This window comes from Agelaius tricolor, unplaced genomic scaffold (assembly GCF_023055355.1).
Source record: "Agelaius tricolor isolate 1412-34295 unplaced genomic scaffold, bAgeTri1.0.p SCAF_7, whole genome shotgun sequence".
Lineage (NCBI taxonomy): Eukaryota > Metazoa > Chordata > Aves > Passeriformes > Icteridae > Agelaius > Agelaius tricolor.
The window spans coordinates 25,293,017-25,318,238 of NW_027269267.1; the positions used below are offsets into that span (position 1 = coordinate 25,293,017).

The window sequence follows — 25,222 nt, forward strand, 5'->3', positions numbered from 1 at the left end:
AGTGCTGAGGTTTTTAACGTGCCACTGGGGACAAGTGAACCCTGGCTGCCTGTCTGAGGGAGAGTGCTGCTTCTCTGTGCTCAGGGAAAGCTGAGTCTCCCTCCTGCTTCAACAGTGAATTTTAAGTGTCAAGAAAAAAAAAAAAAAAACCAAAAGCAAGAGATGATAGCATTGCTATTTTAAACTTTTATAGGAGGCTGGCTCAGTATAAAGTTTTCTGGTTTCCCTTTAAGCTAACTGTGGCACGTAGGAACACCGGGCTGGGAGGTAGGTGAGTGTCTGCTTTCTGGTCAGGGTTTTCTATCAGAGTGCCTGTGATGGTGAGATAGAGCTTCCCCTCTGCCTCCTTCTGTCCCATTAAGGTGCTGAGGCATCGTGTTCTGACATCTCTCTAAAGCTGTCTTTATGTCAGTTCTTGTCAGTATTGTGCCAGCACATTTCCAATTAATGTGCTTCTCCAAACAGTCATGTGTTTGGGCTGCTTCTCTCTTCTGAGCATTGAGAAATTAAGAAATTAATTACTAGTGCTGTAACCTTCAATTTCTGGTATATGGCCAAGAGACAGTGTTTTGTTGTGGAATAGCTTGAGTGGTTGTTGACCAGATGGTGCATCATCTCCAGATCAAAGAATGCTTTGCTTCCTCAGCATCTTCAGTGTGTCACCTGCCTCCCTCATTCTTAACGCCTGCACTGCTCACTGTGGCATTTGAGCTCCTTTCAACAGTCTGATTTAAAAAAACCCACCTTGTGATCAGTTTCCTTTGATTTGGTTTTTTTTTTTTCCTTGAGCACTATGGTAGTCTCTGAATACATATTTACTGGCTTCCTGCAATTTTGTGGGTTTGGCTGTCATTCCATTTACAAGTCCTGTTACAAGAAGCTGGTCTCCAAGTTATATCCTCCTTTTATAAGCCACTTGTGTGGGTCTGTGCCAGAACTCTCACATGCTGTTACTCAGTTGCTTGGAGCTGATGCTGTCAGAGCCTTCTAGCCATGGGTTTGTGAGACCAGGAGCTGCAGCTTCAGAAAATTCCCCTAAAGAAGGCATTTGTTGTGTCCTGATAGCTGTACACCTGGATCCCCTGCAGATGTGGCAATTCTAGTCTCAGCCTGGTTAGACCTTCCCATTCCAAATCAAATAAGCAGTCCAAGCAGCTTCTTTTCAAGAGAAAAGAGAAAAAAAACACATTTCTGCTCCACTTCTCAGCTCTGGAGTATGCAGATTGAAGCATTTCTGCTCCCCATACTACTTCAAACTTTTGAAATGCTGTTATCACATCCAGTGTGAAAGTTGGCCACGATGTCAGCTTTCTTGTTGGGGACATCAGGCCATCTGTTTATTCCTTTCAGTGTCCATGACTGATTCTGGCCAGAGATACCAGTATGTTATGTCACTGAGCTCAGCTCAGTTGGAGTGGTGCTGCTGGTGGTTTAGCCTGTTGAGAAAGAGAACCCATTTAGCTGCTATGTGCAAGCAAGGCCAAGATCCCGATGACTGTCCTCTGCTTAGAAGCAGCATATTTCCAAAGCTGTTGGATATTATCCTTTTTTTCCCACAGCAGCAGTGTTACAACCCTGTCATGTCTACCAATCACAATTTACTCCATTCAGCTGTTGCATGTATGCTTGCACTTCTGGCTTTACTCTGATCTGATTTTCCTTCTAGGAGAAGCTTGGAAGTAGGGAAATTTCTGCCTGTACTATCAAGAGCTGTTTCTTGGGTGTGTGAGAGAACCGGGTTCCTCTGCTGCAGGGTGATGAGAGCAGCTTCCAAGAGGACTTTGTCCAAAATAATGTTCCTTGCATAGCCTCGAGGGAGAGCAGGAGAGCTGCCTGATGCTCTAGCATGTTCTGCATTCTGCTGCCACCTAGCAGTGAGGCAGTTACAGGCTGAGCTTTGTCCTTCATCAGTTTCCATCTCTTGCCATCTCCTTTCCCCTGTTCCTTCTGGCTTTGAGGCCAGATGGACTGATCTGGGATTGCTGCTGGAATAGCAGTTACTGTAGGGATCACACAGACAAGCATTCATCCTGTAGGATTAGTAAAGAGCCATTATGAAGAGCCCTCTCCTTAACTGAACTCTTCCATGTTGGAATCTTCCTTGCTTGTCACTGGGTTCCTTGCCTCTTTCTTTGAAGTGGCAGCACCAAGTCCTGGACCCTGGTCTTCCAGCCTTCCTGTGTCTTGCTTGAAATCAGAATGCAGTTTTCAGCAGAGCATGCTTGCTTTCCTCCTGTAGGAGAGAGGTAATGATTAATGGCAAGAACAGCTCTGTGTAATTCAGATTACATGATGAAATTGACTGGGTTCTCAAACCATATGCTTGTTCCTCTTGCTCAGTTCTCAGTCTTTGTTTTAGCTTCCAGAACATGTCAGGACTACCAGCCTGGGTTTTCTTTTGGCTGAGGCCCTGCCTAGCTGCCATTTGTGCCTATTGCTGTTGCTGTTTTTCTTCCCTCAGCCCCCTTGCCCTGCAGTGCTTCCTTCAGGCAGTCATTTGCCCTTAAAGATCTCTGCTGTCTCTTGGGATATAAATTACAGCATCTCATTTTCCACCCCTTGTGACATCTTCTTAAAGTTGTTTGCCTGTAGTTAACATGTACATGGTGAGAGAGGTTTGGGCCCTTGTCACAGATCATCTCCATCAGGTGTGCCCAGAGAGAGCCCATTTGAAATTTTCAGATGCCTTGACTGAGGCATCAGCCTTTCTGTGTTTGGTTAGCTGGATTATTTTCTCCCCTTTCAAGCCTTGTGCATTCAAGATTTAGGCAACAGTTCACAGCCCTAATAAATTGTGAGAATGGGACCAGGTGCTTCACTGCACTCTCTGCACTACTTTTCTGCAAGGTCAAGAGCACTGCAGAATACAGGGCCACCTGTTGTTATCATAGAGGTCAGTTAGAGCTGAATCTGTCACTGTGGGCCTTGGAAAGGATTTTCCTCTTGTTATCTCAGTAGCCCTCTCATTTCTGTTTGTACTACAGGTGTAAGACACCTGAGAAGTGTCCCAGGTGAATGTTGCAGGTGACAGATTAGCAGTATTGCCTGTGGAAAAATTTTCACACTACCCCACACAGTAATTAATTTTCTACCACCATGTACAAATATGAACCAAGAGAATGTATTATTCTTTGGAGTCACTGATCATGACAACTCAAATCAGCAGAATTATTTTCCAGAAACTTCGTTCCTTAGCCTGTGTTGTGAATTTGCTTCCTCCCTGTTTATACCCTTTGTAGTTCTTGCTGTGGGGATTCAGCAGTTCATAGGGAACTGAACTGCTGCAAGGATATGCCTCTTTATCCTCTCAGCCCTCAGCTAGGAGGAGGTGAGGTAGCTGGAACCTTGTGTCTGGGTACTGCAAGGGCAAAACCCAGTGAGAGTGTGTGTGCCATCTCTGTGAGAATGTGTGTGCCTTCACCCAAGGCCAGCATTGATGCACAGATCACAAACAGAACCCAGTGAAAAACTGATCTCCAGCTGGCCAAGCTTCATTGTTTTCAAAAGGCAATTCTGATGAGACTCAGGATTTGTGGATGTTGTCACCTAAGGTGGGGCAGGTGCTGGGTTAGGATGTCTTTGTGATGGTGTTACTGCTGTGGATGAAGCTTGGGAACACCAGCTCAAGGCAGAGATGCCTTCTTGGTTATGCCAAGAAACTACTGCTGCTGTTGCTAAGAACTATTGGTATTCTGTGGCTTCCTCAGAGATGTCTTGATTAGAAAAATAGTGTTTGAATATATGCTAACAGTACCTTAAACACAGGTTTATGCAGCTTGCAAACAGAATTTAATTCTAATATGTGTAATGGATCTTGATGAAAGTCATTCATAGTGAAGTGGGATATTTATTTGCTTTCTGCATGTAGGCTTATATTGTTATTTAATTTGATTTTGATACTCAAAAGCATTTCTAAGCAAAACTCTGGTATTGGATGCCTTTTCAGCTCTTTCTGAGCTCATTCAGCTAGAAACCCTAAAAAGAAATTTGCAGTGATAAATTCAGTTCATTAAGTTCATTTTAAGTTTATGTTTATTTAAGACAAAGTGCCAACAGCTGACCATGAATATCTTATGCCAAATCTAGTTAACATAATCAGCTATAAATTGGAAACTTTGTAGAGTTTTCGTTGTCAGTGCAAACACTAAGTGAATGAGAGCATGAGAAAAATGGCTGCTTTTATTTATTCTGATGTAGATATTTATACTTTGGATTGCAATAAAAAGGATTAATACTTAAAAGTGGATGTTCATGTATTTAGGAACGAAATATATGTATAAATGTAGCTTCTCAAATGGTCTCTGGTTGACCATGATTTTGGGGGAGCACAGGCACAAAGGACTGCTTTGGATTTTTTCATAACTAGGACAGTATTTCAGAGGCTTTTTCTTTTTCTTTTTGTGTTCAGGCATTACTTTGGCTTATGTCACTTCTTCTGAAATTTAGCATGTGATTGAAGCTGATATTAAGAAACTGTTAGTTGCAGTTTTCTTCCATGCTCAAGGCAAGTGATCTAATTTAAATTCAAAGAAAGAATCTACAAATGAATAATTTTCATCTTTTTTTTTTGAATGTAGAATAGAACAGTTTTGATTAGCTGCCATCTACAGTGTTTTCAGCTTTGATAATTGTACCAGCTTCTAACATCTCCCAAAGCACTTAATGAGCCTGATGGGGTAGAGGGATACTCTTTAGAGTCCTTATCACACTCTGCCTGACTTAAGTGAAACATTTTGCTGTGCACCTGAAAATCTGTTTTGGAAAACAGGGCCTAGCATGTGGTACTACAGTTAAAAGAAAAAAGACCAACTTAAATTGAATGGAGCATAAAGCACAAGATGAAGAACCTATTTGTTCCAGAGCAGGGATATTCATCTGTATTAGGTGACTCTTCATTCACAAGTGGTGGTCATTCCTTGCATGAGGTTTGAGGGCTTAGTGGAGGATTAAGGAATTAGTGACAGGTGTGCATACAGAAATAAATACATTAAAACTCAGGCAATTAGGCTAGTTAAAGGTGATAAGGTGATATATATATATATATATGTCTTGTCCACAAAGAGAGATTTTCATTGTCTTTGCTGAATTTTGAAAGGAGGATGAGTCTTTGGATCAGTTTGTAGGAATTAATAAAAGCACATTTAAGAGACAACTGCACATATTAATCAGTGAATCAGTAAAAGCCTAAAACCAGTTTTGAAATTTGTGAAAATGTGGCTCTAATGGGAAGAGTCTCAAACAGAAGAACTCCATCTTAATGTTTTTCAAACTTCTTGCATCAAATAGAATATATTAAGGGAAGCTTCTGCCCCCTGCCAGCTAGGGCTGTAGCCTCGAGCATAGCCTGTGCCTGGGCTATTTGCCTACTTCTAGCTGTGCAAGATTACAAATTCCTGCTTGCCAAGGCCATTTTCCAGGCATCTCCACCAGAGAGCTGCATCCTGACCTCTATTGCAGCTGAGTCCCTGCTAACTCTGCATTTATCCAGACTTGAAGCAAGCAAGGCAGAAATGCTTCCTAGGGCTTTCAGTGCCTATTTGTAGGAATCGATTTGCAGCGTGTTGGGGTGGAACTTATTTGTTCCTCCCGGTCACCTTGGGGAGGAGGATGTGTGGAAATGCTTAGAGCTGCAGCATTTACAGGAAAATGTTGACTCTTTTTTCTTTTATCTCCCTGTTTCAGACAAAATCATGGATTCAGGATTGCTGGATGAGAGCAGCATCCATGCAGAAAATATAAGAGATTATAGGTGGTGTTTCAACAGCAGTTTCTGAGCCTAGCTTTCAGGAGAGGGTTCTTTGTGAGAGGGGCTGCCACTCCCAGTGCCAAGTTAGGCACATTTGCATGTCTTTACCAAGCCAGAGTGTGGCATTACATAATCACCATTTGCAGGTTGCAGTGGAGTGGACTTTCAGTGGGCTGAAGGCACTGCTTCCTAAAGTGTTTGGATGTCATTTTGGTCAATACTGTCCATTATTATGGCATGTTAAGGCTTGAACTTCTCTTTGAGAACATGAATAAGACTTTTCCTGAGAGTGGGTCAAGACATGACTCTTGAAGGGACTGAGGAAATGCAGTGTTTTTGCTGATGTCAAGTAAAGCAATCTTTCCTTTGCTAGGTCGAGAGATGGCAATGTGAAAATTAATTACTATTTTGGGATAGATGTTGCTTTATATATTCTGCTAGTCTGGTTTTCTGTTCATTTCATTAAAATTCAATCTTATAATTAAATGACTGGCTCTAATTTCCTGATTCTTCCCTTTGTAAACACCAAATGCCAAAGTTTTCTGTAGCTGAACTAGCTCATGAGGAAGAGCATAAGTAGTGATAAAAATATTAATATATTAAAAGTCACTGCAGGCATTCTTCTGCTAATCCACATCTAATTAAAAAAGCTGAAGAGTATATCTGACTTAGGTGTGGCAAACCTACATAATTCTTTTCTGTGGATCTGTGCAGAAGCAGCTTTTATGCTGTTGCACGTTGGCAGCATAAATAGGAGGGGTGTTACTGCTGCCTCGTGGATTTGGGTGCAGCAGTCCAGATTGCAGAGTTTCTCTCCAAGAGGCTGTGGGCACTGGCTGAGAGAGCACCACTGTGCTCTGCCCCTGGGGCCTCAGGGTGCCTGCTCTGTGAACACTTCCATGGCTGATAAGGAATCCTTTGCCTGTACTCAGGAGCTCCATAGCAGTTTATTCCTCCCTCACATGTTCCCCACTATTCTCCATGTGGCTGTTCCTTCCAGCCAGTGGCTCATGTCAGCCCCATTCCCTTTTCCATTGTACTTGTGGAAGTGTGCAGGAGTCCTGGATGTCCATGTTGGTACAGTGCAGGTGAATCTTGTGTTTCACAGCACAGCTGCAGGCCATCAAATGGTTAAATCACATCATGCTTTTCTGCATTACTGTGCCCTCTTTCAGCAGTATCCTGCCCATTTGCTCCTTCAGGCTTGTCCCTCCTGCAGTCCTTTCCAGCCCAAATAATTCTGCATTTGTGTGTGTGCTGTACATGTACCCATGTGTTGGGGGTTTTGTGTTTCAGGTTTTTTTAGGGGAAGTGTGCTGGTTGGTGTGGTTTGGTTTTGTTTTGGTGGTTTTGCTTATTTTGTGTTTCACCTTTGTCTTTTGGGTTTCTTTTAAAGTTTGGAATTTGGGTTTGGGAATCTGTTTTAAAATTCCCATGTGAAAGTTGGGACAGGAAACAGATTTCTACTACAATGAATGCATTGCATTTAGGGGAATAGCTTCCATGATAATAAAAAATAATGAAAACACATGAATTTTTCATCCTTACTTTATAAATTTTTGAAATTCCAGTAAAGAGTTACCTTTCCTTACCATAGACCAATGGTTTCTACTGTGACACAAGTTCTTTTTCAGCTCTCACTGAGTAGGCTGCTTGTGTAGAAGTCCTGAATAATGAGTCAAAGAAAAGGTTTTTTTCAGGAAACAGTGTATTTCAGGAGTAGAGTAGGAGTAGATTCAGGTTAATTTTACCCTCTCTGGCTTTCTTCCTCTCAGCCACCACCATCAAAAACTGCAATGACTGAAATACTATTTTGGGCAATTCTAAATGTCAAAGATTTGGTGCTTTTAACAAATGGTAATAACTGTGAGAGAGTTTGTCCCATAGAGCATCTTCGTGGGATGTGTGAATCCCAGGTAATTTCCTCTTTGGCTTAATGAGGATAGAAGCTTCAGATTTGGTCTTGTTATTAGGAGAGGAAACTCCTGTTACAGATTTGTTCTAGCAGGAGTACTGCAGTCTTGCAATAGAGTTAATCATCACTGATTTTAATAAGAGGGGATTGACACCTCTTCTCCTTTTCTCGCACAAATGTTGAATCACTGTTTCAGAGCACTACCAAGTATTTAGCCAGCTGATACAAAGAAGAGTATCTCTTGCAAGAGATTGCCCAAACCCCATTATTAAGAGTCTCAATATGAAAGGTAACAGACTGAGTTTTGGCCCTGGCTATGAATTGCAGAGGAAGAATCCAAATTTCAGTCTTTGACATCTTAATTACACAGTGTGGCTGTAGGTCATAAGGCTGGGTGACAACAGTGCATCATCCTCTTCTTCTCATCATTGTCCCCTCTGCTTTCTGACTCATGCCAAGATTGCCTTGTGAGTCCAGTGCTTCAGTTTTGGATGTCCTTGAGGGCTTAGGAATCAACTGAAGGAAGTTCTCCTGCCTTGCTCCCAGCTGAACCACCACTGTTGCAGTATAATACATTCTGTGCACAGAAAGTTTGTTCACTGGGCTATCCTGGAGCTAGAATCTTCAAATCCTTAATATTCAAAATGCTGTTTGAAGAGAAGGGATGATGTCCTGAGCTTATCATTGATATCTGTATGTGTTGCTGTTCATTTGTCAATGGTGTTTTGATTTCAGCTTTTGTCTTAGTGACATTTCTTAATATTTTTAATTGCAAGTGTTCTCTTCTAAATGCTTTCTCACAGAAATAATTGTTACATTGGATAAAACTGAACAGATGTTTTCTGCTCATACATAGAATTCTATCAGGAACTGTTAAATAGGTTTTGGTGTGAAAGCAGAGTTAGCCTGAGCTGTATTAATTGGGCAATTAAGAGTGAAGGTTCTTCTCTATCTACAGGTATTAACCAAAAAAAGTCCATGCCAAATACTGAGGTACAAATACAGGTGAAAATCGATTTTTTGCTAATACTCTGCATAGAGGATGTTGCCATTATTGCCATAAACTCCTCTTATTGCCAATATTTAAGGGTTTGGGGTTTTTTTTGTTAAATATGGTATTTGCAGAAATAGAGTGCTTAAAAGTGGGCTTCATCTCACCTAATTCTTGGTGTCTAGAAATAAAACAGTAAGGTGTCCCTGCATGGCCTGTGACAGCTGAGGAGAGACAGGTATGTCTGTTGGCTATGCATCTCACCCTAGATGAGGTGTCTAAGCTGCATGGGATGAACTGCTCTCCAGTGGTCCTGTTCACAAGCAGTAGGAAACAGGGCTTCTCCTGTGAATGTGGTGTCCTTCAAAGGTATGGCTGTCTTATGGGGGTTCCCTGATCTTTAGTGGTTTATTACAGTTTTGAAATCACCCCTTCCCTCCCCAGAGCTTCCTCTGTGAGGCTCCTTGTCTATCTCCCAGCAGTTTCTCTCTGGCTTAAAGGAAAGAAGAGGAAAGGAAAATGATTGGGATAGGGGCTTTGTTTCTTTCTTTCTTTCTTATTGTTTGGCATTTTTTAAATAAAAATGAGCTTTCTAACTAAGACAAACAACTTTGTATCCCGTGATTGTTTGTTTTATCAGGAGAGGAAGAACAAGCAAAGATCATTCAGTATGTTAGATTCGAAACAGACACCTCAGAGACTTGGTACACAATAAAAGTTGCTTGCCCAGTGGTTTTCCATAGCAAGGTGAAATTTCTCTTTAGAGTGGAGGTCAGATGTTTCAGGATTGTGGAGGATATGCTAGAGAGGTAGGAACTCAAAACATGACTAGGAAAAAAATGCCTTATTTCTCTGAAGTGAACCAGTGATCTGGCCTTCCAGATGCTATTTAGCTGTAGATATACTGTCATGCTTTGTAACTTCCATTTTATTTTTTTTTTGTCTTATACTTACATTCTCTTGGTATACCATGGGTCTCCAGGATTGCTTATTTAGGAGGGAGCAAGACATTGCAGTATCCAAGATGACAATTATGAGGAAGCATGAAAAAGGGCCAAGCAATAACAGCTACTGCCAAACTTCAGCTTCTTTGGGAACAGAATTTTGGCAAAATTCCTTCCCTAGATTGCTTGTAATGCATTTAAGAGAACAGTTTGGAAGGATAAGACTCCTGAGATCTGTGTCTTCCTTCAGACTTCCTTACTGACTCTGTTGTGGAAATCTTTTTTAGTTTGAGAACATCAAGTGTCATGAAAGACTGGCTTACTGAGGTTGACATACTAGAATAAACTGGTGATTCATATTAGTGGGAAGTGGAGCAGTAAGCATTTTAAGTGTACTGAAGGAGTTTGGTGAAGCTGCTAATGTACAAAAATATTCTAATTATAACCAGTTAGAAAACCAGGTTGCAGCAAAAGGTATTTGTACCTTCAAAGATTGGGGGAGGATGATCTTGCTGAGGTCTGGGTCTCAGTGCCCTCTGATATCTAATCAGAAGAGCTTAGTATCATTCAAAAATAATTGGGCTGTTGGATCTATAAAATGCATTTATACAAGGAAAATACAAACAGCAAACACAAAATCTGGTTGCTAGATCCACAGCTTTGTTTTATTGTTACAAAGTGAGCCAAGTTCAATATAATTGTTAATGAACTTAACATAGCAGGGGCAAAGCAGTGCAGCTTCTGTGAAGGAAAACTGAGCTGTGCACATCTGTGAAGATTAACATGAATGAATTAAGAAATTACTCTCTTATACATTTCTTGAAAGCTTTGATAGTAAGGCACTCTGGTTTTCAGAATGTCACAGTTAATTCTAGATATGTTTTGAGACTCCATCCTCACACAGCTGTTAAGTGTACTTACTAATAAATTTGACTAATTTAGCAGTAGCTGAACCATATGAGTTGTGCAAAACTTGCAACTGGTTCAAAATTATTCAAGTAGCAGAGTACAAGAGAGGACTCTGTGGTGTTCCCTAGGGATCCCAAAGGAGGTGAGCAGCTGGCAGTCTGACACACAGCCCATGTTGTGCAGGTCTGTGTTGGAAAGGTTTCTGTTCTCGAGTAGCTTCTGCTGTAGCCACAGCTGTGTGTTGGGACAAGTCCCCAGGCTTGGAGCAGTCTCATGCTTCCAAACTGCAGACAGTGCCCAAAGAAAATGGAAGGGAAATACTTTCCCTTGGAATTGGAAAAATCAGAGTCAGTAGTAATGTTTGTGAGGATATGTGTATGTCATATGTAATAATTTACAGGGACTAAGGTGGGTGGCGTTTATTTTGACCACTATACAAGAAAAGAGAGATGTTCAGTACCCTGAATATTAATTTAAAATTGCTTCCTTATTCCTTACATCATGTCTTGCTAACCTGTGAAGCTCAGTGCTGTATGATAGCTAATCTAAAGAGCTTAATAACATTCAAAATTAATTAAACTTTTGGATGGATTCCATGCTCTGTTATCTTATACAGGAAAAAGATAAACCCTCCAGCTTCAAAGATGAGTTGGTAATAACCAACACTGAAGAAAACTTGACTGTTGGCCACTGTTCATTAAAAAGCCTCAGGATCAGTCATTGCTGCTGCTGGGTTAGGAGGGAGAACAAGGGCAGACAGTCTGCTCAAAGATGCTGCTTGCTGAAAACAACACTTTTACAAATGGTCTGATGTCTGGGCCACCTTGGTTTTGCTTTCAAAGCATAAAACCTCCAGACCCACAGGTGAAATGACATCATATATACTGCTTGTCTCAGATGTTTGTCTGTACATAAACTAATACTGCAGTGGGGCTGTCGGCAGCAGAGCAACTGAAGTTAGTTATTACAGTTATTGGTAGATTTCTATCAAGGCTGTACTCCCTGGGATTTTTCTGGTTTTATTTTAATCGAAGATGTATGTTTACTGTGTGTGATTTGTGTTGGCAGGACATGCCTGCTACAGCAGGCAGAGTGGGTGAGATGGCTTGTTTGTTTGGGTTGCTTATTGTGGTGGGTTGACCCTGGCTGAATGCTGGGTGCCCATCAAAGCTTCTCTGCCACTCCCCTGCTCAGCTGGACAGGGGAGAGAAAATACAACAAAAGACTCCTCGTGGGTTAAGATAAGGACAGGAGACATCATTCACCAGTTACTGTTATATTGAAGTATTGCAACAAACTCAACTTGGGGAAATTGAGTTTTATGACAAGTGAAATCAGAGTAGGATAATGAGAAATAAAACCACGTGATAAAACACCTTCCCTCCACCCCTCCCTTCTTCCCAAGCTTATTTTAACTCCAAAACTGTTCATTTCCCTGCTGTCAATGGTGCAGGGGGTCAGGAAATGGATGCTCTGGGCAGTTCATCACATATTGTCTCTGCTGCTCTTTCCTCCTTGGGGGCAGGACTCCACATTCTTCCCCTGTTCCACCATGGGGTCCCTCTGACAAGAGACAGTCCTCCACAAACTCCTTCAGTGGATTTCCCATGGGCTGCAGTTCTTCACAAACTGCTCCAAGATGGGTCCTTCCCATGGGTGCAGTCCTTCAGGAACAGACTGCTCCACTGTGGGCTCCTCTCTCCATGGGGCCACAGGTCCTTCCAGGAGCCTCTTTCAGTGCGTGCTGTCCATGGGGTCACAGCCTCCTTTGGGCCTGCTCTGCTCCCCTGTGGATTTCCATGGGCTGCAGGGGCACAGCTGCCTCACCATGAACTGCACCACAGGCTGCAGAGGAATTTGCTCCAGAGCCTGGAACACCTCCTCTTCCCCTTTCACGTGTCTGCAGGGCTGTAGCTTTCACATATTCTCACTCCTCTCTTTTCTGGCTGCAATTGATTCAGCACAGTAACTTTATCCTGTTTTTAAATCTGTGATCCCATCACTGTCAGTGATGGGCTTGGCTTGGCCAGTGACAGAACTGGAGCTAGCTGGCATTGGCTCTGTTAGACATGAGGGAAGCTTCCAGCAACTTCTTGTAGAAGCCCTGTGGCCCCTCTTCCCCCTCCCAAAACCTTGCCATGAATACCCAATACACATACCAACTCTGTGGACACTTAAACCAGGGAGAAAACATTGTGACTGTAAAATTACCTGCTGATATGAAAGTGTTTTACATTAGTTTGCAGAATATAACAGATCTTTTTCTATCACTTTGTAAAAACAACTTGCATGGTCAGATTTATTGTATGAATTTGGTTTGGATCTTATAAAATATAAATTAACAAGCATATTAAAAGTATCTGCATTTTTTGCAGGGTATTATAGAGAAATCAAAAATGAAAGGAATTCCTATCATTATTGATGCAGTAAGTATTTTCTTTATTTCAGTCAGTGGTTTAACACTGAAGAATCTGTTCAGTAAATGTTTTTACTGTGTTTTGCAGGATGGACTGTGGCTCATTTCCCAGCAGCCTTCTCTTATTCAAGGCTACCAGCGAGCTATTCTTACTCCAAACTACATGGAGTTCAGTAGACTGTATGAAGCCATGGTGAGCTGCTTCCCTTTTTGTATTTATGTATTTAGTCTTTTTGTCCTTGAAAATAAGTAACTTATTACTGGCTTAAATATTATGTGCTATTTCTTGTGTGTGAGGGAAACACTTTCTGGGTTATTATTTCAGGGGATGATTGCCAAAGCAATGCATATTCTTAAACTGAGCTTTTTTTAAAGAAGATCTATTCTCATGCATTTCTTAACACTATACCCATGCAATGGGTATAGAAAAAATACAGGGAAAGACTGATGATGTTGCTTTTTCCCCCCATGCATATGTAACTAGCATGTGTTAGAATATGTTGTTTTAGTAGCAAAATATGTACTGTGTATGGAATTCTTGTGTTGTAGCTTAGAGACCCCGTAGACAGTAGTGATCATCATGGATGTGTACTAAGACTCAGCCAAGCCATGGGGAATTTGACAGTTGTGCAAAAGGGAGAAAGAGATCTTATTTCAGATGGAGAGAAGGGTAAGTGAAGCCTTCTGCTTTTAGCAATGTGACTGTTCTGTTCTGTTTGCTTTCAGAATCCTGTAGAGTGTATAGCAATTGGCAGTATTCTCGTGAAGATTAGAGGGATTGCTGTCTTTGCTGATCACCTTTAGATGATTTGTGTAAATTAACATTTTAAGAGTGCAACTAAATTCATTTGCTGAAAAGAGTTGCTGATTTTATTTTGCATTTATAGATGTTATATTTTACATTACATGGGCATTGAGAAATTAAATAATTAATCTTTGTGTACTGTTTGAAAGTTCTTTGCTGAGATGGTTTATATAAGTGCATCTGTCATTGCTAAATTGATACAAAATAATACTGTTAGTTCAGGAGGTATCAGTGTGTGTGAGAAGTGAAGATGTCTTAAGGCTCAGTTCCTTGATCCTGTCCATCATAGGGCTGCAGATTAGCATGTACTTGTATATGTTCTTCACAGCAGCCCTGACAAATTAAAAATTAACTCTAGATTGCCATTACAACAGTCTCATACCAGTATGGTTTAAAGTATACTTAATAAAATTAGCTGCTTGTCTGATGCTTTTTATACTGATCATGTACTGTGATCAGTATAAAATTAATTCACGAGTGCCTTCGTCACATTTTGCCTGCATGGTTTTATTTGACATACATAACAAGCAGCAGCTCTGCTTTTAATTGCTTGAAATGCTAATCTCTGATAAATGTTTATGCTGCTTCAGAACTGTTTTGTATATACAGTCAATTTTTCATTTCTGGGAGCCATGGAAGTCTTTTATAACAGAAAAGCAGATGTAATGTGACAACTGGTTTGTGCAGAGCCACCTTCCAGGTGCCCTGTTAGGGCAGATACTGTAGCAGACTGTGCAACAAGTGGGACCTGGAAGCAGAATGGTTACATCTGTGTGGGATAGATAGATGTACTTCCTCACACAGTACCCAGCTTTCCCCACAGGAAGAATTTTTTGTCATATTTGCACCCGCAGCAGACTTGATTTGTAACCATGGACAGTCAGGCCAGGCTTAAGGGGGGATGAACTTGGCTGGACTTGACTCCAGTCTATGCCAGCTAGAGAGCTTTAGAGCATTGTAGTTGTCTTCTTCCTCTGCTTTTGTCAACAATATTCTTTTTATTCAGGATTGTTGCTTTTTAAATGAACATTGGGAAGACTGGGTGAGCACTTTAGCTGGAGTACCTTATCTAGTATATTTATCTATATGTCTGTTTTCCTTTTAAACTGTTACTCTTGAGATAATTGCATCCCACACCTGCTGGAGAGACAGGACAGGTCTCCAATGTCTCTTGTCATGCAGGATTAAAAAAAAAAACCCAGGAAACAAGTGAAGTTCTTTCCAGTTTCAATTTTGAATGTTCATATGTGGCACAAGTTCATGTACGTCTTGTGTGCTTTTGGGGTTTTTTATTGGTTTTGTTTTTATCCCCACCTTGTTATTTGTCTCTGTTGTGTTCTGGTATTTTCTTCTACTAGTGAAGTGGCTTTTGTTTTTGAAATAAAAACAGTTCTGTGTCTTTATAGCAGTTGATTGATGTCCAGCTATAGGCTGCTTTCTTGTTCTTATCTTGGTGCTATCACTGATGCTTTGTTGGATTACAGACATTACAGGCAGCATTGCTGAGCTAAGAAAGCAGGTTATAATGTCTGTTACAAGAACTGGTTTTAGAGTTTGCATGACTTTGAAGAAGGTTCTTGAGAATTTTGCAGAAACTACAGACTTCACCTTCCTTTTAACAATGTTCTTTGGGTCTGATCTGCTGGTCGTTTTTTTAAAAGCTTCTCAAATGCAAAATTACATTGAGAAAGGAGATTCTACTGTATGCTCTGTGCCAAACATGGAATATGTTGTCCTGTCACTGACCTCGAATTCTTCAGGTTTTTTTGCTCTTGTTTTTCATCTGTCTCTTCTTTTGATCTGATGTCATTTTTTTTCAGCTAAGACTACATACATCAGGGAAATCCAAGGTTATTGGATTGGGCCAGTGTCCTCTGAGCACAATCAAACATTATGAAGAGATTTGTGTACTCCTCTTGCCTTTTATTTGTCATGTCACCATCCATTTGTAGTGCTTAAGCCCTGCCTATTAGGCATTTCCTGTTTGACCTCCTGTTCAGCATACTGACACTGTAGTTTGCATATATTAATTTTAAACTTTCTCCTTTGGGAAAATACTGCATGTGTGCTTTCCAGGGGAAAAAAAAAAACGAGAAAAGTAAGTCTCAGTGCTCTCCAGGAAAACCAGAAATTGAGAAATTGCAAACTTAACTGTGTAACTTTAGTGTTTTATGCTTAGTTGTTAAGGAAGGAAGGCTTTTTGAAGATGCCAAATTTTGCAGTAGGAAAGACTGGGTTTGTGAATGCTTTATAGCTTAGAGTGATTGTAATGGTTGTTTTCACAGTAGTTTTATTCATGTGTCTGTAGGAAATGCAGTAGACAGTTTACTTCTGCTACCTGAAGACAGAAAGGGTTACCAGGTGATTTGGTGTCAGGCATTGCTGAAGAATTACTCTCAGCAACAAGCTTTGTAATCTACACAGAGAGGCTCAAGAAATTTTGATTGGAAGCTGAAGTTTAATAAACTCAAAGTAAGATTTAGACAAATTAACTAATAGAGCCACATACCTGAAACTTTGCTAGATTCACAACTTTGAAGTGTCTGGATACATCTAGAGTTTGTTTTCACAGATCAGACTAGATGGCCTCAGAGTCACATACTGGCCTCTGTGAAAGCAGTAGCAGCCCTCCAGTATAAAGGAGGTTTTTCTAAAATTTGTCTCCATTTCAGTAGTGAGCTGCCAACTGGCCTGTGAACATAATCACCCAGATTTTAAATTAAGTTTTATATACTCTTTTTCTCTTTCCTTTTGCAATTTCACATTATAGCTTGGTCTACAGTTGTTGATTCCCTGCTCTACAAAGATGAGCTTCACCATGCTCTTGGTAGGTGATATCAGTGCCATCACTGACCAGGGTAGGAATGAGTACTCAGCCTATGGGTAAAAGGTAAGTCAGCTTTTATTCACTATGGCACAGCTCTCTAAGGTTATCTTTTTATTATTCTTTGGAGAACTGGTCAATAATAAAGTGTGGTTATACCAGCCTTAGTTCCTAACATGTTTAAAATTTGGTTAGGTCCTTGAATTAGAGTATTTGGATTTTGGTTTTTAAACATTACAGTGAGTTTTTCTGTATTTGACCCTCCTCCCTTCCAAAAGCCAGGCTTTATGGGAACCATCCTGCTACTGCCTGGGACTACTTCTACCTGGAGCCAGTAGCCAAATTTGGTTTAACTTCAGTTGCTCAGGTGCAGCTTTATGGTCAAAAGAAGCAAGGAAGCACATGAGGCAGAATACTGAGTACTGCCAAAGGGCTAAAAAGCCAACTTTTGCCATAAGTCCCCAAGTGGTGCTTCTAATTCCAGCCATTCATCTCACCACACAGCTGGAAATGAAGCTTGTCACTGCCTGGCTCACTCACAGCTGCTGAGCAAATCTCACCTAGATTTATAACTGAGATTTATAACTGAGAGGCAGCACCTTTGTCTCCAGTCCTGCTTCTGCAGAATGAGCAGAATGGGGAAGGTGATGGCTTCTGTCCCTGGTGCCACTGTGCTGGCTCTGGCAGTGCAGCCCAGCCAGCTTCTCCCTGGCACTGCCCACCTGGCCCTGCCTCCTGTGCCTAGCCAACAAAACCAATGGAAAATGTGGGACATTTTCATCTCAACTTAAATTAACTGCTCTATCTCGCACTCAAGGACTTACCTAAGTTTTAAAAGTGTGATTAGGGAATAAAAAAGTATAAGCACCCTTTATATAAAAGCCAACTTACATTTTCCACATCAGTTGAGTTGTTTCTCCAGCCAGAGTCATTAAACTTGGTTTCCCTGTCTGTATGCAGTCTGGGACATGTTCCTGGGAATCCATGATCTCCAGCTATTTGCTTTTGTGAACTAATTTGCAAAAGGAAAAAGATAAATGTGTTACTAGTCTAGATACTACCTAGATACTAGGTCAGAGATGTATATTGGTAAGAGATTTTACTAGAAATCTGATATTGGTCTAAATCTTGCATTGATGGGGCAAAATGATCCTTGGTAGCTACATTATTTGCATAGAAAATGGAAATATTAAGCCTTTTAATTAACCTGGAGTGTGTTTGTTGTGTGGGGTGGCTGTTAGCTGATCCAGTTGGGTTGTATCAGAAGTTAGAATGGTCATGTTTCATCCATGGATTCCTGACCACATTAGGGTGAGTGTAATACTCTTCCTCTGTAAGAGCAAAACAAGTGCTGGGAATTTGTTCAGGACATCTGAGATTCAGGAGTTAAATTTAAATCTCCAGTCTTTCAGTCTGCCATCTCAATAAATGTGATATTTCACAGAAGCTCTTCAGCCCTCTTGACCACACCTAAACTGTCCCATATGTCACATGTTGTGCTCTAAATGCAAAAGTAAAAACCACCCCAGAGATTCATTTATTTATTTCACTACTGGGTGAACATGGTGAATCAGGAACAAGCAGAAACACACTATCTTTTGTAGTTAGAAAAAATTTGGTTTTCTAATTGTGATGTATCTAGGATCTGGCATTGTAAATGGTGCTGCCTGCATCCAGCCATATCAAAATCTGTGCTTCCCAGTTAACTTGTAGTGCTTGAAGTCAGCAAACCTACTGCATTCTGGTTTTTTTTTCCTTCAAAGAGAGAACAGCTATTTTCAATTATATAAGCGACTGTTGTGTTTTGTTTTGGTTTTTTTTTTTTTAATTAAGCATACAATACCCATAAATAGGTAATTCTGGGCTTTTGGCAGCAACAAAATTTAGGCTGGGAGTTCTTTCAGCTTAAAACTTGGCAATGATACAGCTAGGTGTGACACCATGGTCTGAATGCTTTCAGAAATATTAATGTGTATCTTACCATCACTACATTTTCAGCACTTCTTGAAGATATCTTAAACAAAGACCTAGTAAATAACTTAGCCATAGTTACCCAGAAAGTCTGGGGCAGAGTTTTGAATGGTTTGAAGCCTAAACCTCCTCCTGAATTTTGCTTTACAGTATTCTGTCAGTATGACAGCCTTCAATTTTTTGTTTCTGTTGCACTCATTTCAGTACAAATTATTTCCATGGATTTAGGTACACAAGAAATCCATGTGATTATATGTGAGGGATGTGTTGTATTTGCTGCCTAAAGCTCTGGCAGTATTTATGTGATGTTTACTTGCTGAGACTGTGTTGAAACTCTTCAATAGGACTGTGGCTGTTCTGACTCTAGCAGATCTCCTTGCAGGCATTTCTTCAGTGATGACATTTTTATTTCATCTAGCCTTTTCTAGCCTTTCTAGTATATGTGTGCTGCATGGATAAGTGCTAGGGAGTAGGGTAATTTTTTTTCCCCTGAGAGTTACTTGGTATAAATCAGTTTTCATTAAAAAACTGTCTGCTGCTTATACTGAGGTGGGTTTTCTTTGATTCATTAACCTGAGAATCAATGACATCAGATTTGGTTGCTCAGACCTGTTAGAAGACAGAACTGGACACCCTGCTGTAACAGCCAGCTTGACCAGCATTAATTGTGTGTTTCTGTGAGTGGAGCTATAACTGAACATCTCCATTGTTTTCATCCAGACTGGTGTCAAACTAATTGACCTAGTGGCCCTGGCTGCTGCCCTTTCAGAATTCACACAGTGTGCTGATTTCAGTCTTTGTGGTTTCCTTGTTGTCCCACATGCAGTCATCTTGGTCTCCCCAGCTCTTCCAAGAACCATGTTTTCTATGTTTGCTGATGTACATGATGTACAACACATCAGAACCAGCTTCATCCCCACATAAACAGAGCATTGTGCACCTTTCCAGGGAACAGAGCTGCCCACCTTCTTGGCATCCCAGCTGACTATTCAGCCATGTCCAGCTAATCAAGGTCTTGTAACATTGCCACTGCTTGTGAGTGCTCAGTGCAACCTAAAGGCATCACCCCTGTGGTCCTGAAGGAGCTGCTGGAAGGGTCCTCAGAGCAGGCTCAGACATGCACTGGGGGATGTTCACTGGTAGAGTGTGAAGACAGCAGTTCTGTTTTGCTGCTCTAGGAGAAGGGTGAGAAAAGTATCCTGTGTTGATTTGGCAGTGTGGCAGTTTGTCTTGATGCCACTGTGGGACTCCTTCTTAGATTTTAAAAGCTCTTAATAATGGCTGTAATTCAGAAGTGTTTTTAGATCCTTTTCCCATTGCCTGTCGTCATGTTCATCATCCTTTTATTTTGAGATGTTCTTTGATCAGCCGAGTCGCTGCACAAGAATTGTGTTATATCTCCCTCCTCATTCAAGTGAATTTCCTCTAGTTCTGCTTCTTTGAAGGTATTCCAAGGATTTGTTTTCCAGCATCTGTGTGCAGAGTACAAAGGTCTGCTTTTATTGTTGCCTGTGAGGTAGTCTGCACATATTTGAGACTTACTTTTTAAAACCACAAACAAAAGACCACTTTTTTTTTTTTTTTTTGCAGAGTATTATAATTGGCCTAGTTTGAGATCTTGCTTTCCTGTACAGCTCAAAAATGACTGGAAGGTTGTGGGGCTACAGAATAGTGGCAGATGGTGACATACAGCTAATAAGCAGGGGCTTGTGCTCAGCTGTCAGTCAGAAGGCCCCAAAGCTTTTGAACAGAGGATTTCCATCCTGCCTCCTGCCAGCAGTTCAAGCCCTCAAAGTGAAAATCCTGTGAGATAACATCTTCAAAGTAGTAGAATTGGAGGTAATTTCTCCAAAGCACTGTATTTAAAATAAAAATAAGAATAAATCACTCCACCTAAAAGGGCACACCTTCTTCAGATAGCTAACTCAGAAGGGCATTACACTTGTGAAATTTGACATTAGCTACTGCTCACTGAGAAACACATCCAGAATCTTAATTTGAGAGGGGGAGGGGGAAGGGGAGAAGAGTGATTGGGAAATGAACTGCTGGCAGGGCTGCAGTGGTGCTGTGCTCCTGGTGACTAATGAATCTTTGCCCTCTCAGTGGCAGCAAACACGCACAACTGCCTGGCCTTGGGAGCCCCACAGTTACTGCTGGAAGGATCACTAGGAAATGGAAGTGAAGTACAATTCTTTGCTGTTGCACATAACAAACTGAAAGGGATTTATTGGCATTATGTAGTTTTTTACCATTTGCTAGTTAGAAAGATGTATCTGCAAGTCCTTCAGTTCTGTGCAATTTTTTTCCATTAGTTTGAAAAAGAAAAATTATTTCAAATGTTAAAAATATGGGCAGTACTCCCTCTAAAACACCTGGGCTATTCTGTTTATACTCTTTGGAAAAACTGAGCCCAGGCTTGAGGTAAGAGCTGTTGTCCAAGCAATGCCTGCTCTTGCTTTATCCTTTGCTGGTATATTTGGCATGCTCAGCAGCACACAAGGGATTGTGTGCACAGTCCTGAATCCTGCAGTAGCTGACTGGAGATGCTAAGGATCACACTTGGCCAGTCATGATTCTGCCAGCTCTTCCATCCTCCTAGGAGAGGAAAATAATTTCTCCTGGGGTTTTTTTTCTTCAGAACCAAGCAAGGAAAAAGCTAAGGGTAGGTATATACCCACAAGAGAGCTTGGAGAAGGGTAGCAGAATTGGTGCTATTTTCTTTTTATGTGCCTTATATGTCCTCCAGGCTTCCTGCTTGGGCTTGTTGAGAGTGGAGGACAAAGGAGTTAAATGTAGTGAAACCATTTGTGTGTTCCTCATAGTTAAAGCTACACAAAGAGATCAGTTTGATCAAGGTCCTTTGTATATTTAAAATAGAAGTGTAACATCTGATATCCTGACACAGCTTATCCACAGTGACAGTGCTGACAGAAACGTACAGGGATGGTGAGGACACTGTCAATTGGCAGAACAAAAATAAATCTGTCTTGCATGTTCTTTTTACAAAGCCTAAGGAAAGGGTTGTTTCAATAAAATATTTTCATGATGGATACAGTAGAACATTTGATATTTTAGTTCTGTTTTGCATTTGCTTTTTGTAAACACATTGGTTTACGCTGGCAAACTCTGAAGGTCAGAGACCCTGAAGAATTATGTTTGTGCAGTGGCTTTGTGGAAGGACCTGGTCAGTTTGGGGTGATGGCTCATGATGCCACATGAATAACTAAACTCACCTGTGCAGGCTGAGTGAAGTGGAAAAAGTGTCCACATTGTGCAATGTTACATGCAAAGGATTAAAAGGTAATGAGAAAAGTATTTTAAAAATGTTAATGCAATTTTTTTTTTTTTTAAGAACAGTGTATTTCAGTGTATTCTGCTGCCTGTGTTAAGTCTCCCAACTGTTGCTTGCTGTGTGCCTCAGAGGGTAACCCTGGCAGCTGCAGTGCTGTCACTGTAGGCAGAGGGATCAAAGCACCTGACTGCCTTTGGTTTGTGTGTTCACAGTTCTTGTGTGCAGCCACGAAGGAAGCAGCCGGAGATGTGGGGGACAGGGGGACCTCCTTTCTGGTTCTCTTGGCGTCTTGGCACACTGGGCATTTGTTGCTGGAGCTGAAAAAACAAATGGGTATGAATATTAATTAATAACTTAATTGCTGTGAGTTTGTGTTCACCTATGGCAACTGTTGTAGACCTGCTGTTATATGAATTTCCAAATGAAATTGGAGATTTTGGTAAGAAAGTATATATGTACTTTTAAAAAGTATAAGGGTGTTCTAGAACAATCTACGTAACAGTAAGAATTATAGTAAGACAAACCTTTCAGTAATCTAACATCTCCCAAGTCTGAGGCAGAAGAAGAGCCTCTGGATCTGTTCATAAGGACATTTAAGTATGAGGTATGTGTTTTCAAAACTTTGGAATGTAGGCAGAAAGTAGAAAGGATAAATACGTGGTAGTCATTGGCAATAACATCTCTGTAATTCAAAAGACATGTTGTTTGGCTTTGTTTTTTCTATTTTTGTGAATCCTCCTGCTGTGTAATTCAGAGGAGCAGGTATGTTGAAACTTGCAAATAAAATACAATTTCAGAGAGAGTAAATCTTTTAAGGCCAAATGGCAGTCCACCCTGGTTGTACATAAAGCAGCCATGCAGATGGCTTTTGGCTTTTTAGTTAAATGATGTCAGTTCCTGCTGAACTAGCTGGTTCAGATAGTCATGGAGTCTTTCTGTGCAAGCATCAGCTTCTAATGAAGTTGAAAGGAATGTTAGCAGTCAGGGAGTTACAGTTCCTTTTCTCAGTAGGTCAGGGGCTATGGAAGCTTGAGGAGTGCAGACCTGTAGTCTTTGGGATGCTGCATGTGCACAGTATCAGATATCCCTGGGAGTTATCCAGGCTGTGTTTGTGTTACCACAAGGGCACTGCACAAGGTGCCTCAGGCTTCAAAATTCTGAAATATAACATACACAATCTTGGTTTCCTTTGTCATTCTGGGTATCTGAATTTGCAGCTGCCACTAAAGGAGGAATTCTGTTTTAAGTCATTAAAAGAGTGACTTCATTTTTGCATGGGGTACAGCACAGCAGCAGTAAACTGTTGGAGAGATTAGCAAACACAGCATGTGTTTTCCAGGCTCTCCTGACTTGAGCTCCTGTGGCTTTTCTAAACAGCTTGCTCCGAAACTCCTTTATTTTATAGATGAAGGAAAAGTACAATTGGCATCAGCAATGCATTGTGTGTCCTGCAGTGGTGTTAAGGTGACCCTTCACAGACACCTGCTGTACCAATCCTGCCTACCTCATGTGTTGCAGGAAAGGAGGAGCTTTCTGGGTTCAGTGAGTCAGGGCATCCAATTGGAGACTGCACTGCAGGCAGTCCAGCCAGTCCTTCCAGCTTGAGCCTGCCTCTGGCATTTCAGAATGGGTCTGTACAGAGAGGTTTTCAAGCACTGACTTTGTGCTGGCTTTCAGGGGTGCTAGTGGCACAGTAGGTAGGATTCCTCACTTGAGAATGCTGATATGTTTGGTGCTTTAGCAGCTTTGAGCCCAGGAGCCTGTACACAGCTCATGTTTCAGAGCACTATTTGGGCATCCAGGATTAACTCTCAAGGTGCCTTAAATACTCCTGCACCTTGATGAGTACATGGAGATTTTGCTTAGCTAGCACCTAATTGTAAAGTCATGTCCTGCTTTGTCTGTGTTTTACATTGGGATCCTTCACAAAACTCTCACTTGGCAGGAGTCAGGAGGTCTTCAGTGTGTTCCAGGCAGCAATGCTCAGCTGAGGTTTCTGTGAGGTTTCTGATCAGCCAGACCTGAAGCACAGCACTGGCTGCTGAACTATTCTGCAGTTGTTTTCTGTTTTAAGGCAGCAGAAGTGACTCCCATGGCCCAGCCTATGAAAAGATGCTCTGGAGGTGAAGGGTGGAGGTGGCTCTGGAGTGTGCTGGCTTCTGTGGGGGAGGTTCAGCATTACAGATCTGGGTCTGGGTACACTCTTGGGCAGTTCATAAGTGTGTAGGAGGCATTACAGCAGTGCTTTAGCTTGTGTTGTGGTCTTCACTTGCCACTGTACCCCTTTTAAGCTGATCTAATGAAGGCCCTGGAGCAGTCTTTATGGCCCTCCTGAAAATCATCTCTTGTCTGCATCCCCATGACCTTCCCCCACCTCTGCAAGACAAAATCTAAATGGAGTTACCCAGAGAATGGAGAGGAAAGGGGGTTGAAAGGCTGTCAGGTGAGCCTTCAGTCTTCCTCTGAAGGAGAGCATGAAGCTTCACATCAGTTAAACTAGACATGGAACACCTTCCCCACTTTTTAAGCCTGTTGGCATTTTGGGTGCTTTGGCCCTGGTGGCGTTTCTCATCACATGCTGTGCCATGGGTAGGAAGGAATTTAATTTAAAAAATTCAGACAAATTCAGTGCAAGAGATGAAAACATGTTTGCTTAAGAGGCCTTCCTGGCACTGCTAACATTTATGGGTATAAAGATGATGTCCACCACCTCACAGATTGCACAGAAGTGTTGGGAGTATTCTCTTTATAATGTTGTTCTTTGGTTTCTTTCCTTTCAGTCAAAATCCCTTTCTAGTGGCTGCATTTGGAGCTTGCTCTCTCACAAGGCAGTCTAACCAGCAAGCCTTTCAGAAATTTGGACGTTCAATGACAGCCTCTGACATGGTTTCAGAAGTTGGAACAGCTTTTAACAAACTTTTTGAAACCTGAAGCCAAAGCAGCAGAGAAGAAAATGTACAAGCAAGAGTAATTACATGTACCGTAGAATTTACATAATGCACCCCTTCAAGTACTGTAGCAGCATTGGTATGTTAGGTAGATTTTTTTATTTTTAAGAATAGAAAAATATGATTAATGTAGATATTTTTTAAGAGTTTGGGATACAAAAATGTTTTGGCTGAAATAAGCTGTAGTTGCAGATCTGTTATAATATAATAAAACTGAACTGAAAGTATTCCTCTGTTCTTTTTGATAGTTATTGAGCAATAACTAAAGTGTGAACAGCAAAAAAAAAAAAATGCACTTGATACTTAGAAGAAATTCTTCCACCAGCTCAACTGAATTTCTTGGATTTCACCAAGGTTGTCACTTGTCGTTCTTAGACCCTCTGTCTAGAATTAGCTATTGCACTTCATTTTTTGCCATGCTAGTAGAATAAGAAGCAAAAAGTAAGCCTCTTTGGAAAGGG

The 25,222-nt window shown here is 41.1% G+C and overlaps 1 protein-coding gene across 8 annotated transcripts in view; it reads left to right on the plus strand.

Annotated features, from left to right (window-relative positions):
- The window catches only part of NAXD (NAD(P)HX dehydratase), a 49,413-nt gene extending 24,425 nt beyond the window's left edge, over positions 1–24,988 (plus strand). For 7 of the 8 annotated variants that reach the window (XM_071430604.1, XM_071430605.1, XM_071430607.1 and 4 more), the window contains 5 exons: positions 12,881–12,931; positions 13,010–13,114; positions 13,471–13,591; positions 22,026–22,146; positions 24,594–24,988. In XM_071430604.1, the coding sequence (XP_071286705.1) occupies positions 12,881–12,931; positions 13,010–13,114; positions 13,471–13,591; positions 22,026–22,146; positions 24,594–24,744 (549 nt within the window). In that variant the 3' untranslated portion in view covers positions 24,745–24,988. Of the gene's footprint in view, positions 1–12,880; positions 12,932–13,009; positions 13,115–13,470; positions 13,592–16,496; positions 16,617–22,025; positions 22,147–24,593 lie in introns of those variants that run through there. The other variant, XR_011679725.1, reaches the window with a different exon arrangement.
- Positions 24,989–25,222: the final 234 nt, after the last annotated feature.